The 19006-nt window shown below is 42.7% G+C and overlaps 2 protein-coding genes across 2 annotated transcripts; one reads left to right on the top strand and one right to left on the bottom strand.

Moving 5' to 3' along the window:
- Window positions 1-1519: 1519 nt before the first annotated feature.
- lsm14b (LSM family member 14B) lies at window positions 1520-3785 on the bottom strand (the record flags this gene model as incomplete). Its single annotated transcript, XM_079166893.1, is given in 9 exon segments — window positions 1520-1679; window positions 1780-1915; window positions 2325-2471; window positions 2575-2668; window positions 2670-2689; window positions 2832-3026; window positions 3140-3269; window positions 3376-3539; window positions 3665-3785. Coding segments are annotated over 9 exon segments (1167 nt in total).
- An 817-nt stretch (window positions 3786-4602) lies between these two features.
- LOC306710409 (transcription initiation factor TFIID subunit 4-like) lies at window positions 4603-15313 on the top strand (the record flags this gene model as incomplete). Its single annotated transcript, XM_079178929.1, is given in 17 exon segments — window positions 4603-4620; window positions 4623-4872; window positions 4984-5739; window positions 6740-6894; window positions 7403-7522; window positions 8644-8784; window positions 8960-9082; window positions 9269-9358; window positions 9639-9875; window positions 9972-10086; window positions 10365-10476; window positions 12658-12827; window positions 12938-13068; window positions 13191-13316; window positions 13549-13605; window positions 13728-13847; window positions 13980-15313. Coding segments are annotated over 17 exon segments (2880 nt in total). The 3' UTR covers window positions 14139-15313.
- Window positions 15314-19006: the final 3693 nt, after the last annotated feature.

Below are 19006 nucleotides of genomic sequence, written 5' to 3' on the forward strand. Positions count from 1 at the left end.
GGTGAGATCTCTCCTGTCACGAAGGAAGAAAAATAATAAAACACTGGATTTCTCCAGAATGTAATTTCACATACGATTCTGCTGAGTTATTTGTTGTGTGCATACGAATAATGACACATATGATAAACGGGTTACGTGCCAGGGGTAAATCCCTCTCCCTTAGTTCTTGGTATAACCCGGACAGTGAGTAGCCTACCACTCTCCCTCTCTGTAGACGGAGTGCCCTTTGATTCATGAAAGCCAATCAGTCCACATTGTACAAGTTGTTTTTAGCACCTTCAGAGGAAAATGTGACCACTCCATGATGATGCCACAGTCATGTTCACATTTGATACAATATCTGTCCATTTCTCAATCTGGGACGTCTGAACAGTTTTCATATCAAGCGACCCACATCTAAGATTTGTGTTGGTTGTGATATCCTTGGACAGTGTTTACAGTAGGTTGAACAAAAAACACCCGTTTCTAATTAAAAGACAAGGGAGTTTAATAGAACACCAAAATTCAAGTACATCAATATGGAGTAGGAACCTTTATTGAAGTAGCCTAAAAGTACATCCGTTTCCAGCTTTGTGGCAATGCATTTTTAAATTAAAAATGACTTCAACCCTTTTAAATCACCCTGTTCATTTTGTGCACCTTTGTAACAATTTGCCAGATATATCAAGTATGTGTTGCTTTGACAGGAAAGTAAATTTTTCTCCAGATTGGTCAGTCTTTAAAAAAAAGAAAAATGACATTTTAGTGTCAGAATGTTTGGAAGATGTGTGGCTTGTGAAAAATATAGATACAGGAAACCAATTTTCAATGGGGTGTAGGTAGCATAGACTGGTAATTCTCAAGTAAGCACAAGTACCTCAAATAGTTAACTGTACTTAGTTTCATATCATATATTAGGATGGTCCAACCCAAGGTTTACACATTGAAAGCTCGCTTGTTCATATAATGTGATGCATCCTCAAAGAGCATACGACCAGTGCACCAGCAATTTCCTGTTTATTTACATTTGGTCACTTCAATATGACAAGACAAATCAAAGCACAAGATTTAGCCTTTAAATACATTTAACTTTAGTTCATTTTAGGTTAATATTCATAGTTTACAACATTTGCATAAATCTACTCCGAGAGGCAGATCCTTTTTTTTTTCTTTTTAAAGTGGAAACCAATACACGTTTGGGAGTGAAATTCTTCCAAGTAGCAGAAAACAAACTGAAAGACTCCCCATATAATTGAAAGGTAAAACAAAAAACAAATAAACAGGCCAACATTCAGAGGAAAAAACAATTAGTCACAAAATGTGGACCTTTTAGTGAGGCACGCATCCATATTTAAAATGGGCCAAATGACAAAAATAAATAAATACAATCCTGGCAATATGGGGGCAGGAAAACTGCCTCAGGGAGAACAAACACCACATGTGACAACAGAGCTGCTTTTTTTTTTTTTCCATCATAATAGACAACAGTCCCATTTGTGGAAGCCATCATCACAGGAGGATGGTGTTGCTTTAGTGCTTCTCAGACCTCTACACTCCTGGTTCTGTAAGGAGACTCAGTCCGAGCAAGGCCCCGTCCTCTGCGTCCAGTGTAGCCTCCTCTGAAGCCTTGGCCCCTCAGGAACCGCCCGGGGACCCCGAAAGTCTCCAGATTGCGCTTCCGCTCCTCTGCCCACGTTAGTCTGAAACCGTTGGTCGACACAGACAGAGGCCCAAGCCTGTAGCTCAGCATACAGAGAGTGTTTACAGTTTGAGAATACATAAAAGGTTACTATAGTTTACCTGAACTTATGATCAGACGAGATGTTGTCAAAGAAAGACTTTGCTCTGTCGTAGTAGCATTTTGGGCCAAAGTGATCATCCTTTGCAGTCGAGTGCAATTTCTCCTTCTCTTTCTCGTCTACCTCATGATTTCCATCTGCAGACAGAAACATGCACTGCAATTAAACTGGAAGGATACGCTATGGAAGACCAAGGTATGTGAAAGTTTCTTTAAAAAAAAAAAAAAGAAAAGGCAGATTACATCATTAACTCATGCGTAATACAATCTCAAGTCCCACATCTAAAAAAAAAAATGTGTTTCTCGTTATGAAGCAAGGAAACTGTGCCGAATGGAAACAAATCTTTGCACTTTTATTGAAAAGAGAACAAATCGTGACACTGTCAACACATTATCTGCACCACACCGAGTATTAATAAGTGTATGTCATAGTATGACACCGTAAGGTTTAAACTGTCCATGTGGGCTTTTAAGAATAAAAAAAAAAAAGTAGTGTCAAAAAATGCAGATAACTTGCATTTGTGATCACTCGAGTTGATGAACCGACCTTTCGTCCTGTCCCGCTCCAGCTCCTCCTTAATAAACTGTGCATTTGAGGAATCAAAATCAAAGTCCGTGTCAAATTTAAGGATGGCAGATGGAACTTGAGGCACCATCAGCTGGCCTCTACTGCGGTTTCTGCGCCTCCGAACTCCTAAGTTTAATTTAAACAGAGAAAAAAAAAAATTCATTGAATGTTAATCATGACTTTGTTTATTGAATCCAGAAATGTAAATGTTCACTCATTTTACAATTACCTTGTCTTCTTCTAGGTGGTGGCCCGTGTTCATAATTCTGCTGCCAAGTTTCCTGCTGAGCACTGGGTTCACCTGGGCCGGACTTCACTTGAAATTAAAAAAACATTTACACTCACTCTTAAGATTGCACGGATAGACATTTTCTGAACCCCAAAATATTTCAAGACTGCTAAACAAGCCGAGCTACGCTCTTTTCGGTACATTAGTGAACATAGTATTTTAATTTCACTTTGAGCACTGCATTTCTGTATGCTTACTGCTGGCTCCGGTGCCCCTTCTGGCCAGGGGACTCTCTGGTCTGGGCCTCTGGGGCCTCCTTCTCTCCCACTGCTGCGCCCTCTCCTGGGATGCAGTCAAGCTTTCGATCTGCCTAAATCTCTCCACATGGAGGGTTTGAACAGCCTTTTCCACCATTGGGCCCCTTCTGACTTGTAAACCAGTTAGTACAGACCCTGCATTATAAAACTACTTTAGTATGCAAACAACCTACTTTAAAAATTATTCAGCTTCACTAAGAGTGTGGGTTTATGGTTGGCCAACACTACATTTGTGTTCATGGACTAACCAAGGCCAAGAGCTGCAGCATACTGTTGGTTAAGCAGAGAGCTGGCAGCAAGCTGGTTGTAGGCGGGCATCCTTAGGGGGCTAAATGGTCCAAGAGCCGAGTACACACCTGAAGAGCCTACACTGGCTGACTGAACAAAAGAAGTTAAAACAATTTACTGCACATTATGGTCTACACATACTTCGACATTTTTGTTTTCTCTACTGCCCGATGTAAGCCATGCAGTTTTTGCATACCTGTACTATTGCAGGATCCGGGGGAAGGCCGTGGTGAGATCTTGGGGGTTCACACAGTGTGATGTCCTTAATATCACTTCCCCGGAAAGTGATGTACTCATAGATATCATCTTTGGGTGGTGTTGGTCTGTCAGTGGGTCGTCCCTCCGTTCCAAAACACTTGACTAGTTAAAGACATAAATGCGTATCAATTGTGCTACCATCTTAAGAAGTCTACAAAAAAAAACCCAAAAAAACCTCAGGAGAACATATTTTGGACATGCTGACAGGCCACCACTCACCCACTCACCTTTTGCCAGCACTACTGTGGAGTTCACCTTATCAATAGTGTACAAAATCCCCTCATAACGATTATGAGCTTTTGAAATTAAGCCTATTTTGCAGCCAATGTACGGTTTTGATGAACTCATGGCTGGAGAGTGTCCAGGACAATCGCTTGCAAATTTCAACGAAAACTCAGGTGGCAGCATTTAAGACGCGGAGCGCCCGGAAACACTTTATAGGCGACCACCGCTGACTTTAAACCACGCCCACTGATTGAGATTTAAACGCACCTGGCTGCTAACGTCAATTTACTGTCAGTCCCTGTGCTGAAGTTTTCATTTATGACTCATAATGTCTGATATTTAGCATGACTGACAGTTGGGATTATTTGTAATATTTATTTGGATAATGCGTGGTGTGTGTGCTATTTTTGTTCTGACAATTATTTTGATAACAATCCATAAGAAGGTGACACATTTATTGCACTCCTGTTGTGTGGAGAAGCCAGAGCTTAATGCTGCAGAACAACTATGTAAACTGGTAAATATTGATCTGTGCTGTCAATAGTTTGACATCATCCAGACCGCTTAACATTGTCTGCGAGCCCCGAAGCAGCTGCTGCGGTTTTCCTGGAGAGAACAAAAAAAATAATAGCAACAACGCAGCCATTTTGAGTCGTCTACGATATAGTCAAATAGATACAAAATGCTTCGACACTGTGTGTGAATCTGTAAAGACGTGTTGTACGATACAAATGCTCTCTTTGAGAGCCCCCTCGATGTGATAAAGTCCCACCAGAGGCAGCTCTGTGAGCGGTATCGTTGTTTTCCAGCGAAGCTGTCAGACGGAGCTGGCACACCGCACTGCAACTCGTGACCATTTGTCCCGAGTGTTATTCTCCTCGAAGGAACCAATCACAACGCCCGGCGAGGCCGCGTCACCGACGGTGCATCCAATCGGCGCATGCGTCTCACGGGCGAGCGCGCAGCTGGGCAAAGATGGCGGCGGGCTCGGATTTGCTGGATGATGTTTTCTTCAACACAGAGGTGGACGAAAAAGTAGTTAGTGATCTCGTCGGATCTCTGGAGTCCGAACTAACTGGAGCGAGGCACGTTAACGCAACCACCAAGATCCAGGTTACAGCAAATCACGTCGGCAACTCAGCTGTAGGTAGCAATTCCAATGTTCAGGGCAGCAAAATGGGACTTTCACAACAAGAGCTTGCAAAAACAGGTAAGATAGCTGCCCACTCTGGTTAGCTAACACTGGCTGATTTTGGTCACGTTCGACAACCCCCCCCCCCCCCCACCCACCACTTGTTTTCATGTGTTTCCGCCGCTGTAGGGGCAGGAGTGCACGGAGGTGTCATTAACAGTACGGGGTCCCGCGGTTCGAGCGTGGAGCACGGAGCAGCCGGGACCACGTTGAGCGTGACAGCCGCTCAGAGTCCGTGCAAGCCGGGGACAGCCAGCGGAGTCGTCCCGGTAGTGTCTTGTGGTGGGAAACCCGGAGCGGCTGGTGTTCAAACTTTGAATGGAGGTGCCGTGGTGATGAACTGTCACATCAGCGGAGGAGGCGGCGGCCACAACAACAACAACAACAACTCGCAGACCGTTGTCACGCTTGTCAACAACGGACCTGTTTCTGTGAGCAAAGGCAGCGCGACGGTTTTATCCGCAACTTCAAGTACTATTATTCAAACTTCACCGAATGCTGTGATTTCGTCTGTGAAAACTGTTCCCACTGTCACGCTCGTGAGGCCACCTATGCAAACTCCCACTAACGCCTCCCACAACAGCGGAGACAACCCCACCACGGTGCTGTCATCGCCGGCAGTCGTCGGGGTTACCGGCGCGTCCGGCTCGCTCGTGAACAAATTCGACTCCACAAAAACCGTAATGCACACTGGCGCGCACCTCGCGACCACGGCGACCATGAGGAGCCCGACCGTGTTGCAGAACTTGAGAACTTCGGTGCCGTCTCCCATCGCCGCCTCTCCTCCCGCTGGAATACGAGCTATTGCTCCACAGGTGTTGGCTCCTCGGCTCGCTGCGCCTCAACAGAGCGCCCCGAACATCCAAAACATCCAGCTCCCTCCAGGTGACAACTTTGTTTTATTTGTTGACGTTTCTCAGCTGCTGTTAGGTGAATAGACAAGGAATGCTTTTATGGCACGTTGTCTTTTTTTAAAGCCACAAACAAGAGATTAAAGGTGAACAAGGTTCCAGATAAAATGCCTTGAGGGCAGTCATCCTGTTCATGTTGTATATCAAACTATTGATCCTTATTTCTTATCTTGTTATAGACCATAGCAAACTATTCTCATATCAACAGCTATTTACAGTGTATCTCAAAGTATGTGTCCTGTGTGTTTGTGTGCGTGTGTGTGTGTGTGTTTGTTTAAAACTGTTTGCAAAGGATACTTGTTAGTCTTACGTCTCTGGTTTTGCACTGGTAGATTTTGATTTTAACCCTCAGCAGTAACTAAATAGGGGTTGTTTTTGCATGAATTATTAAAATATAGTAATATCAATGCATGGAAAATAGCTCTGCTTTGGAGTCCTGCATTTAGAGCAAACCCCAACATATGGAAAGAAAGTTACAAGTCAGGGTATAGTTTATGGTTCTGCTGTCCGATGTCTCTGTAAGGCCGGTTGCATTACTGCGTTCTGTACTTATAACACAGTCTGTTTGATGGAACATGGGCAAGCAAAAACACCAGGTGGCAGTGGTAAAAAAAAGAAGTTTTACTTTGTTGTTGTGCTGTGTTGTGGAGGCTCACAACATCTAATTACACGCTGTGTGTTGCTGCTTGAAATGTTTTTTATTCCTGGCACCTTGTTTGCAGCTCATTTTTGTGCGACCGGTCACTGAGGACCTCCCAGTTGAGGCAATGTCCGTACATCAATAGCCTACAGATGAGTAATTCATACCCCCTCGTGTCAGCAACTCCACACACACACACACACACACACACACACACACACACACACACACACACACACACACACACACACACACACACACACACACACACACACAGTATATTAGTGAGTCTAACCAGGACTGATCTTCTTCTGATGTCATTTGGCTGTTGCAGGCATGGTCTTGGTCCGCAGTGAGAGTGGGCAGCTGCTGGTGATTCACCAGCAGACCTTGGCTCAGATGCAGGCTCAGTCGCAGTCCCAAAGCGCCATGACGCCACGGCCTCCAGCCCCCACCAGCACTCCACCTGTCCAGATCACTTCTCTTCAGGTACCAGGACCGCCGGACTCACGCACACAAAATGTGACTCATTCATGTTGGATAGGGATGGATCTGATACATCAGTATTTACGTGAATATTGACCTTATTTAACAGACAGATTAAATACAGTTTATAGAGCCACATAATTCAAATGAACCCAAGCTTTACGAGGATGTTGTTGTAAACATTTTCACCTACAGTTAATAAGTGAGGTGTAGTTAGAAAGATGATCCCAGTCATTTCCACACCGGGTTGAAAACAGAACTCTCGCATCGGATCAGTACTCGATATGGACCCTGAGTGTAGACACCAGGATTGATATCAGAAGAGATCGGTGTGTCCCTAATACTAAAGGCTGAGGCTATCGCAAAGGCTATCACAAAAGGACTTTAATTATGTTACTTAAAATATATTAAGCATGTTTATTGGAGAAAACAATAAGTATCACATCATTAATTATTCCTTTAGTGTCGTATGTGTAACGCCTCCTCTCTCATATCCGCTGCTGTTCTGCAGGCTCCAGGCGCGTCGCTGCTGGCTCGTCCGGTTACCCCCACCACCATTATTAAGCAAGGGTCCGCAGTCCAGACCACCGTGACGGCCACCACCACATTGCAGAGGCCTCCTGTACTGCAGGTAACTCCAAGGGTGTTAAGTTATCAAGCACCAGACACCATTGAAAGTTCTCTGTGCTGTTGATTGTTCGCATGTTTTACATTTAGAGCGATGAATTTTGGTTTAATTTAGCCACATAAAAGATGTTTCACAGGGTCTGAGACTTGTTCCCCAGCAGCCGCAGTAGCAGGAAGATAAAACTTCGACCTGCTGTGACTCAGAGAGACGATGACGTCAATGGCATGGCCATCATAATTGCCCACATCACTCTAGACATAAAGTGCGGTCTTCATGACCTCATCCAAAGCTATTCCCCTTTTTCCTGAAGTGTATTTTTCACTAAAGGTCCCTTTCCTCCTTATTTTAATGTTCCTTGCGTCCACTAACCTCAAACAGTCAGTCAACACATTTTGCATCACTCATTGTGGTTTGGCGTTGCTTAAAAAGACATTTGCTTCGGTTAGGATTGGCAGCAATATGTACTCAAAACAATTGTATTATCCAGGACACAAACAAAATCAGTCAGACGTTTGAATCCAGTTTGAACAGGCTTCTTCTCACGTATCCCGGAAAACATTTTTTTTTCTTTTTTCCAGTCACTCATTCCTGTCAAAAGTCAAATATCCTGGAAAATCTAGTGTTGTCCTGGAAATGTATTCCAACATTCTCCTATTTTCCTTTAGTTGAGAATGAACAACAAGGCTATCTTGTCAGAGCGCCCCACAACATATAACATTGCCATCTGAAAGTTATGTTCAGGATCATATTAACGAGCAAATGGTAGTTTATGGACGAGAGCATTTTAAAAACAGACCCAGGACCGGTTTCATAGTTAGAAGGATTTGTTTTAATTAGTTTTTGGGGTGGTCTGTTCATTTATTTGCTTTAAAAACCTCTGGTTGCTCAGGTTGCCGTGGGATTTTGCATTATACATTTTTGCTGAACCTCATTAACGGGTCTTTGCAAACATTAAGTATCTAGCACAACTCTTTCCTGGAAGAATAAAGCTTTTGGGGGGGGGGGGGGGGGGGGGAGTAAAGTTGAATGTACTGTGCCCTGGGACCAGACGTGTCAAAAGTGTTATTCTGACCTTGTCACTCTCCTGACTCATCTCATGACTGCATATTCACTGACTCATATAGAACACCATCATGCTGGGAGGGACGGCCACTACCCCGGCACAGCCGCTGGGAACGCCCACTCCGGTGCAGCCCGGTTCTGCAGCCACAGCAGTTACACAGCGGGTAGCTGGGACCCCTGTCACTCCAACAGCTATCTCAGCTGTAAGAGAGAAGTACTAACCTTGAATGCTTTTGCCTTTTTGTAATCTTTCAACACCAAATGCACAGATGATTATTCATTTTAAGGTTGTTTTTAGTGTTGAGCCTCACGTTTCTACTGTATGTCTGACGTGTACATTTGAGGGAAAATGACACTTGTGTGTCTATGTGCTTGCAGGAGACACTGGAGAATGTAAATAAGTGTCGGAACTTTCTGTCCACGTTGATCAAGCTGGCATCCAGTAGAAAACAGACCTCTGAGACTACGGCCAACGTCAAGGAGCTGGTCAAGAATCTGCTGGTACATTTCTCTATTTCTGTTTCTGTCTGTGTTTTATGCCATCATCATCTCCCCCGCCGAACATCTGAAAACGTGATGTCTTTGTCCTCATCTTCATACCTTTTCTGTCATCCCGTCAGGGTGTTTTCCTAACTTTTTTTTGAGTCGGGGGGTTCTGATCCATCCTCTGTGTTTATTGCACAACAGGAAGCGAAGATAGAGCCAGAAGATTTTACCAGTAGGCTATACCGGGAGCTAAACTCCTCACCACAGCCGTACCTTGTGCCTTTCCTGAAGGTGAGATCAGTATATGCAGATATTTTGTTTAATGTTCCACGTTACAGGCTGTGTACATTCAGAACTGGTTTGACGTGTTCCCCTTGCTCCATTTCAATGCCACATTCAAATTTGAAACCAGGATTTAAACTGCTCCGCATCGACACCTGTGTTTTTAATAATATCTGTAGCTTACTATATGGTTACTATTGAGGGGCATATGTATTGAGAGATAGGCTGTAACAACAATTCTATCCTGTGTGGAAACGACTTCGTCAACTTGTCCTCTGTCTGCCTGCAGAGGAGTCTCCCAGCACTGCGTCAGATGACCCCAGACGCAGAGGCCTTCATCCAGCAGAGCCTGCTGCCTCAGCCCAGCACTCCGGCTGCTGCAGCAGCAGCCTCCACGGCCCTCACCGCTGTGGTGCTGCGACCTCCTCTCTCCACGGCCGCCGCCGCCGCTACGGCCACCAGCACTGCCACGACCAAAACCACAGTTATCAGCCTCACTCAGACGCCTCACAGTAAACCCGGACTGGTAATTCAGCACCGACTGGATCTTTTTTTTTTAAATTTCTATTCTTGTCTCTGCTGTTGTTCTGTTTCTCATTCTTTTGTCTCTGAATGTGCACAGATAGTGCCCCAGCAACAGGTGACGCTGGCTCAGTCTCCCATGGTGACTCTCAGAGGACAATCTCATAGCCGCATCATTGTGGGACATCCGCAGGGGGTCAAACAGCTGCCGACAGGTGTGTGTTCAAAAGTCACGTCTTCTATCAGGTGAACTGAATATGCAGTTGGTTCCCTCTGGAGTCTGTCTATAGTTGATCTTCATAGTATGGAAGGACTGCCACCTTGTGGAGACTGTCTGTAATTGCAGAATACTAAACTGCACAATAACAAATTTGATTCTAAAAAAAGAGTAGGATTTAGATTCCGTCACAGTGCATGGTTTGAAATGTAATTACAATTCATTGTTTTTCAGCAATAACTGCTTCCGTTTCTGTGTGTCTCTGCTAAAATCCAGCGATGAAGCAGACGTTTGCTCCGGGGGCAAAAGGAGTGCAAGTGGTCGGTCATGCTCCTCTCACTGCTGCTCAGAAGAACAAGCTGAAGGAGGCGGGAGGAGGAACCTTCAGGTTTGTGACACATTCAGATAAATGTCGTCTCCAAATAGTCAGCTTTGCAGGAGTATTAGAGGTCCGTAGTTTCAATATTTGACATTCTCAAAAGCAGAATATTTGGATCTTGGAACCATGTTAGCAAAACATGCAAAATAACTTTTTTTATTCATGTGACCGCATACAGTTATTGATATATATATCAATTTATTATTTAGTTATTGATATATATATATATATATATCAATAAATATATGCTAGTCTCTAGTCTAGGTGGACCTCGCTCCTTAAAATTTCAGGATGTGGAAAAACACGTTTTCTTATATAAAAGGAGTTATGCATAGTCGGGCATTGTTTATTATTCATAAGGGGAAAAGCTTTAGAAGAACCTGCAGAAATCAAACAAACAAAGGCAAAATGTAGTCACAAACTAGGAGATTTATGAACGGATTATGAAAGACGAAAAAGAGGAAATCCAGCATTAAGACTGCAAATACCCCTTTGACATGATCACAGGTGTTGTTCAGTGTGACATCACCTCACCAGTGTGGAAGCACACATTCGTACATGTGTGTCCAGAATGTTTTTGGGTCATTTGTGTGAAATAAAGTGGATTTGAATAGTCTCTCTTTGTAAGATTTCATCCCGTTGACTTGTCCTGGTTTCTGCTCATATTATACCTCCTGTGTGTTATTTAATGATACATTGATAACCACGCACACACATTTGCTAATTAATGCATTCATTATCGTAATTAATGACCTCATAAGCATAACCCTTTATGGGCGATATATCACGGTAGTTACACCTTTTCTGTCACAGTCGACAAAAAGAGAACATTTATCTGCATTTACAAAGAGAGTAAATCTTAAATGTCACCTCGGGGTAAGTTTGTCTTTCAGACAGCTGTCACTGATAATAAATACAGATATAGATATGACTTATTACAGGGCTATTGTATCGGATTGAGTAAGACCGTACAGGTGTAACTAATAGACTGGTTTATGCTGTGAATTTGTGAGCATCAAATAGTGATTAAGAGTCCATGAATGTCTGTATTCAATAAATCAATCAATCAATTACTTATTTAGCACATTTCAAACTAATTAAATGCACTTGAAAATGCTTTACATGCAAATGACAACACTTTGGATGTTAGAAAATAGAAAATGTTCAGACAAATGTTTTTGTTCTGCTAAAAAAGAAAAGAATCATCCTGGTTCATTAACCAAAAGCATTTCTGAGAGGCCATGAAGTGCCTTATGAGCTAGTAATTATATTTAACATCTATATGAAAACTAATGGGTACTAACCAGCGTAAGGACTTTACAATAGGTGTAATGTTTGCACTCGTGTTGGTCGTAGTCTGCACTCGTGCAGTAGAATTGTGTCAACAGTGGAGAAGAGGGACCAGGCGTGCGCACATCCAGGCAAAGATGTTCAGGTGCAAGATGAAAAATCCCTAACTGCAGGCTGCAAAGGGGTCTGCACACTGTTAGGCTCCAAAAGGGTCCTTTTCTTTCTTCTCTTTTTAAAGCAACTTTTCGATGTGTAAGATCCTCCTCAGGCCCTGCGTTACAGTAGTGGAGCCTGCGAGGTATGGAAGTGGGCATCAGTCTCGCTGCGTTGCTTCTGCACACTGTAACAGGTAGCATGACTCATGACTCGTGATAAAAGTTGGTATTTCATAGTTGTCAAATAATAATTAGAATGAAAGCACTTTTAACACTTTATTGTGTGTTTGTATGTATTGGAAAGTGTCAACGCAGAGGTTTTGATAACCTATAGCAGCTTTTACCGGAATGCAGACACATTGGCATCACTTATCACTGATCCAATGAATGACGCATTACAATTTTGCATTCTTTGTTGCTTTCATCACAGTTTCCTGGGTTGCTGTCTGACACGGTGTCTATTTGAAAACTACCACCACGGGGCATCAAAGAAGGGAATAATCAAATGCTACACATAATAACCATAGAGGCTAACACGCGTGTGTTATGCTGTCATGTATGAATGGACCTGATGGTTCTACATGTGCAGCTGTTTGGTCAGATCCGGTCAATAGGCTGCCTGATGAATTATCTGTGTGTATGTTGTTCCAGCTAACTGTAGCCAAACTAAAACTTGTGAAATGATTTAGTATAAATGTAAATTGTGTCACCGTTCCTGTCTGACCCTTTTTTTGATCTCATTCAGGGATGATGATGATATCAATGACGTGGCCTCCATGGCAGGAGTCAACTTGTCGGAGGAGAGTGCTCGTATCTTAGCAACCAACTCTGAGCTTGTTGGCACGGTGACTCGATCCTGTAAGGACGAGAGCTTCGTCTCCGCCTCTTTACTCACCCGGAGAGCTCTGGAGATCGGTGAGACTTGTGAATTTAAGATAAAAAAACCAAAACAACGTGCAAATGCGTGTTTCTCACATTTAAAGGCCGACTCTGAATCTTTATCGACGCCTCTTCTGTCGTGAAAGGTAAGAAGTTCGGTGTCGGCGAGCTGGGCACCGATGTGATCAACTTCATCTCCCACGCTACGCAGCAGCGGCTACAAAACCTGATGGAGAAAGTGTCTCTGGTGGCGCAGCAGAAAAACATAACCTTCAAGGTGATTATTGATCTAACTTTAGAGCCGGTGAGACTCATAGCCGCAGACTTACATTTACATTTACCGAGTGTACCTTGTTCACTGCCTCACTTGCAACGTCTTTACTTCCCTACATCCTTCAGGAGGATGAGCGGTCCGAGCAGGTCAGCGATGTGCGAACCCAGCTTAAGTTCTTCGAGCAGCTGGATCAGATGGAGAAGCAGAGGAAGGAGGAGCAGGAGAGAGAGATCCTCCTGAAGGCCGCCAAGGTAACAATATATATAAACAGTGTATGGAAGGATCGTTGAAGCCTGAACATTCTCACAACTGCATCGACAAGACGAGTGAGGGTGACTTTGGCTGAGTGTCATTAGTGTGTATCCCTCTGCTGATAACAGTCGGATCTGCTACCAATGAGCAAGTGAATGAATAAAACATCGGATTGAATGAATTGAACATATCCATGTTGAAATATTAAAATGTCCTTCACCTTACCCGCAGTCTCGGTCACGGCAAGAAGACCCTGAGCAGCTCAGACTGAAACAGAAGGCCAAAGAGGCAAGTGTACGATATGTGACTGTGTGATTTGTGAAGCATCTATGACGAGTCTGTCTGTTAGACTTACCTGTGTGTGTGTGTGTGTGTGTGTGTGTGTGTGTGTGTTATTGCTCGCATTCCAGATGCAGCAGCAGGAGCTGGCTCAGATCAGACAGAGAGAAGCCAACCTAACGGCGCTGGCGGCAATCGGCCCCAGAAAAAAGCGTAAAATGGACTCTCCTGTCCGGGGCGCCAGTGCAGAGGTGAGGAATATGGAACCATTTGGCATAAAAAGGGGTCGTGCTTGTTTTTGAATTATTTCAAATCTGCAAAGAAAAAAAGGTCAATAAAAGATTAAATGTGTTTCCTGTGTTTGCTCCGTATTACGCCCCCAGGGCTCGGGGTCGGGCCCCTCTCAGCCCGGCGGAGCAGGCTCCAGACAGTTTATGCGACAGCGCATCACCAGAGTCAACCTCAGGGACCTGCTCTTCTGCCTGGAGAATGAAAGGGGCACCAGTCGCTCTCATCTGCTCTATAAAGGCTTCCTCAAATAGCACCCGCATTGAAATAACTCGTCTCGCTCAGTGGCATTAAGGAAGCGGAGTCCGCTCAGACCCTTTTTCTCTGCCGGTACTTTTATTGTCTTTGATCACCCACCTGCTGGATGAGGAGACGTCTATCTGTGGGAAGAGAATTATCTGCAACACCGAGGAGACATCTTCTCTTAAAAGCCTCTTCAAGCACAGGGCTTGTATTTTTTTTCAGAGGAGAAAATAATTGAACTCGGCCCTGATTTCAGAGCGCCTCTCAGCCCGTTGATGCACTGCCTCATGCTGCACACGAGAAACACATCTTTAACTGAGCTGAGCACTTCACAGCCAAAGACCTTGTCAGGGTCGCCGTGCACCGACGCCCGTGTTGTAGCAGCAAATCTTTTGGATTTATGTGCAACGGCCTGATTTTAACGAAACTGCAGTGACGTGAACACTCGTGACGTTTATCTTAAGTTCCGAACAGAGATTTTCATTTCTACGATATTTGATTACAGTTCTAATTCTAATGCCTGTGGATTGTTTTACAGAGACTAATCTTGCCTGGCCTTGTCATCTGCTGAGTTGCCTTCTTAATAACAAATTAAGCCATACGGATTAGAATGTGACGATCGGCTTCAGTTTGCTTCATCTCTCCGGCAGCTCTCTCCAGATGTGTCGGACGTGTGCTCCGGTGTTGTGGTTGTGCTCTTTCTCAAGTTTGTCTCTGCTCGACTGGAAACAGGAAGTGACTGCGTGTAATGTCACGTGTTGCGCATGATGCGTTTGTGAACTCTCGCCACTCTTTATCGTTTTCACTGTGAGCGCCGCAGACTCGCCGGTTGACGGCAAAATTCAGATTCTAGCACGATTTACTACAAAGACGTATACTTTACGTTCCTATCGATCATTTCTGAAGCACACCACACGCGTTGAGACCCCCCCCCCCCCCCCTTACAGTCTGCAGTTTTCATTAATTTCTTTAGTGACGATACAGAATTTAATTAATGGATCAGTACAGTGAACAACTGCTCCAAAGTAATTGTTGTTTCCCACTATTTCACTGCACACGTTCCTTTCAAACGTCTGCAGATTATCATGTGGAACGTACCGGTAGCGAGATCTTTGTCCGCTGATTTAGAAGATCCAAGAATCGTGAGAGATTTACACTCTGAAAACTATAATGTGGATCTGAATAATGTTACAAAAAGAAGCTTTCGCGTAGTTTCTCTGCCTTTCATACATTTCCACACAAAGAGCTGCAGACTTGTGTAATGTTCAAGGAAGCTCTGAGTGAAATGTTTTTGGGCACACTGTTCACTGTGATGGATCTCGTTGCTCATTTGTACCATAAAGGAGGATTTGAGGGGCTAAATGGATGAAACGCATTGAAACCAGAATATGAAGTGGTTGTTAGTAATGTAACGTATCCAGGCGGTGTAGCTCATGGGCTATAAATGTGCATTTTAAATAACTGAGGTTGGAGAAATGATATTATTGGTTACACACATTTTCATTTTTATATTTATGAATGATGGAGGATGACCATGTTGGGTAAACATGGGCATGACTGGCAGGAGGAGGACTGCACTTTGACAGATCACTTCTCTAAAAGTAGTCGATCCGATGAACATACACACTTTATATCTTTTTATATTTTTAGCGCACATACTAATACTGGTCTTTATACCTTTTGTCATTTTATGAGAGAATGTTAATCGGCAAATTTTATTACTGTATATATTTAAGTTTGCTATTTGTAGGTTCATCAGTTGACGACTTCAAATTGGGCGAATTTGTCTTATTTTCCCGGACAGTAGACGTGACAAATAGAGACATTTATGATACTTTCTTGTACATTTTGCACAGCCACTTGTTTATATGTAAATATCTGAATTTAAAAAAAAAGTTTTTAATCGCTATTTTGTAATGGATTGAAAGAGAATGATCTCTAATAAAAGAAAAACAACATATCTTGACTGTCTATCTCTGTATTTATTTGTGTTATTGTGGCAGGTTCTCACAGTAGTTGTCGTCGTGGATAATCGAGCATTGTCCTGTGTTTTTTGACCCGTCAGCAGTATTTGTGAGAGCAAACTGTCCAAGAAGCAGTACAATTAAATTAGAAAGTGTTTAAAAGGCGCTGAGTAGAGAACAACAGAGATGATTATAATCGATGCTAAATAGTTTTCTCTACAGTCATAATGGGGAAACAGTATGAAAGTAGTAAAACCAGCTCAGTCATAAATAAGTGAGGATATTAAATTAATTTTGTATTTTTAAAGAAAATACGTTTACTGCACACTTATTGTTTGTCGATGCATAGAAGTGAGCTCAGTCGGAGACGCTGGCAGCTTGTTGCACAGAAATGAACAATATTATTCCATAAAACACTTTCAAGATGTGCAAAGAGCTCCAAGAGAAGCAAGCGGCACAAATGTGCTGAGTGTTGTTTTCTGTGTAACACTTCTTTTGAGTGCTGTGGTTTAATTGAAATGCTTTTACTGACTCGTCCCATCTGCTGCTTTTCAATTCTGAAATGTTTAATCATTTCATATTTCAACAAATCTACCCGTCCTTTTAAACAGTTTAACAGATTTGAAAATATTCCTATTTTCTACTTTCCACCTTTTTACGATTATTCATTTTTCAAGCGATTAGATTTGAGAGGATTCTTCTGAGTGTGTTTGAGTCCTTCCTCACTGAAACAGACATTCGCGGTTGTCGGTGTTAAATCATCGTGTCCTTTGTCTTATGTTCACAAAAATGGCTTCGCCTATTCTAGGCAATAAAACAAATTATATTTATGGGTTTGTGGATTGGATGAATGAAGCTGTTCATCTTACATTATTCACTCGCTGGTGTGACATTTTATGGATATGGGATGTTTTAAAGTGATCTACTGCACAGCTTAAAGGCCTTTTGAGCTCCTTGATAGTGTTACATTGATGCAGAGATACAGCGCAGCGTACACAAGTTCCTTATACAATACAATGTGGACAGGCTTTTCCAGGGCTGGACGTAATAAAATACATTTTTAAAATATTGTTTCCTAGTATTTTATTTAATCTCAAGTATTGTACATATAGCTACGTTTTAAGTCCCATCCCTTCCAGGGTAAAAACAAAGAGTCCCATGAGAAAGTGCGAGAACGGCTCCAAAGAAAGGAGGATGTAACTGAGGACAGGTGTTTCCTTTTTAAGACCACCAGCCACTGAGGAAACTCCAACACTCAACCGACCAATGGTGTCCCTCCATCACTAACTATGAGATCGCCCTCCAGACAGGTGAGTACAACAACACACTTATTATGTGTACTGTGTACTGACCGCACAAAGGAGTGGGTCAGCTTTGCTTGACAAGTCGGTGTTGTGTTCCCGTGTTTGTAGTGAGCAGCTCTGTGTTTTTTGCTGTAGTTTGTGTGTCTGTGTGTGTCTGTGTGTGTGTGTGTGTGTGTGTGTGTGTTTGTGGCTGTAGCTGCTGTGGTGTTTATATTGTCTTTACATCTCTGTCTGCTTTGATGATGTTTAACCGCCCTTTATTATTCTGCTTTTGATTGATGTTTCTTTGTGCCTCAGTAATGCTTGATGTTACACACGCTGTTGTGTTCACAGCTCTTGTTATTTATTGTCCGTCATTTTTATTTAATTGTCTGTTCGTTTTTTTTTTTTCCTCTTTTCTGGTGGCTTCTTGTGAGGCTACACTGAGGAAGGCAGTACAGTCTACAAAACTGATAATCAGTTGTGTGCACAAGCTGTAAAGTGCTGTCTATACATACATATATATATATATATATATATATATTGTAGAGGAGTAGAAGTGTAAAGTGGCACAAAATGGAAATACTCAAGCAAAGTACAAGTACCTTAAAATTGCTCATAGTTACATTGCTTGAATTAATATATATATATATATATATATATATATGGTTGGTTTGGACATTAGGGCTCTGTGGTGGGGTGTGTATCCGTCGACATTTACTTATTTTGTAGCATAAATGTGTCATTTTTACACAAGTAATTTTAATTTAACTTAGTTAATTTGTACTGGTGTAAAATGTCTTAAAAGTACTTCTACTTGAGTAAAATATCCCTGCTCTTTTTGTTCAACACAGCTGCGATGGAAGGTAAATACATATATTCATTCAAGCAATGTAACTATGAGCAATTTGAAGGTACTTGTACTTTGCTTGAGTATTTCCATTTTGTGCCACTTTACACTTCTACTCCTCTACAATTCAGAGGGACAAAGTGTGTGTGTGTGTGTGTGTGTAGTAGTAGTACTTTGCATGATACAAAATCTAATAAACAAATAACTTATGATGTATTATTATGGATAAAGATACGACTTCATTCATTCCTTGGTGAAATTCACAAGCTAAACAGTAGCCCCACATTTACCAGCTGCAACATTGCATAAAAAAAGCAAATCTAGATACTTATGTCTTAAATTGCTAAAGGTCAATATCAAATCTCCCGTTCGTACATAAGATACTGAAAGGGTTGTTTTTAACTAAATAAAAAAAAAAAACGTTGTCAGCTATCTCATATCTAAGTTCAGTCAAATACCTGAGTGCTTTTCCCCTCCACTGCACAGCTGTCCACATTGTTGTTGTTCTTGTTAGTGGCTTTTTCAAGCAGAAGTCAAAATCTCATTTTGTTGGGGACTGTTGACAGCCGAAAAGAATTGTCTGTGATTCATCATTGCACTTGGCAGGTCTCTGGTCAGTGCAGAAAGCAGCTCGGATGTGTTTGTACCAGAGGAGCGGAGCAGAGCGGCTCCACAGGAGGGCACTGTCGCACCACCCGAGAGCCAAACACATTCATGTCTGACTGAACATGCGTCACCTGTCACCATTGCTTGAATGACCTGGGCACATGCGGCATATATCT

The sequence above is a fragment of the Pholis gunnellus genome (assembly GCF_910591455.1).
Source record: "Pholis gunnellus genome assembly, chromosome: 2".
NCBI lineage: Eukaryota > Metazoa > Chordata > Actinopteri > Perciformes > Pholidae > Pholis > Pholis gunnellus.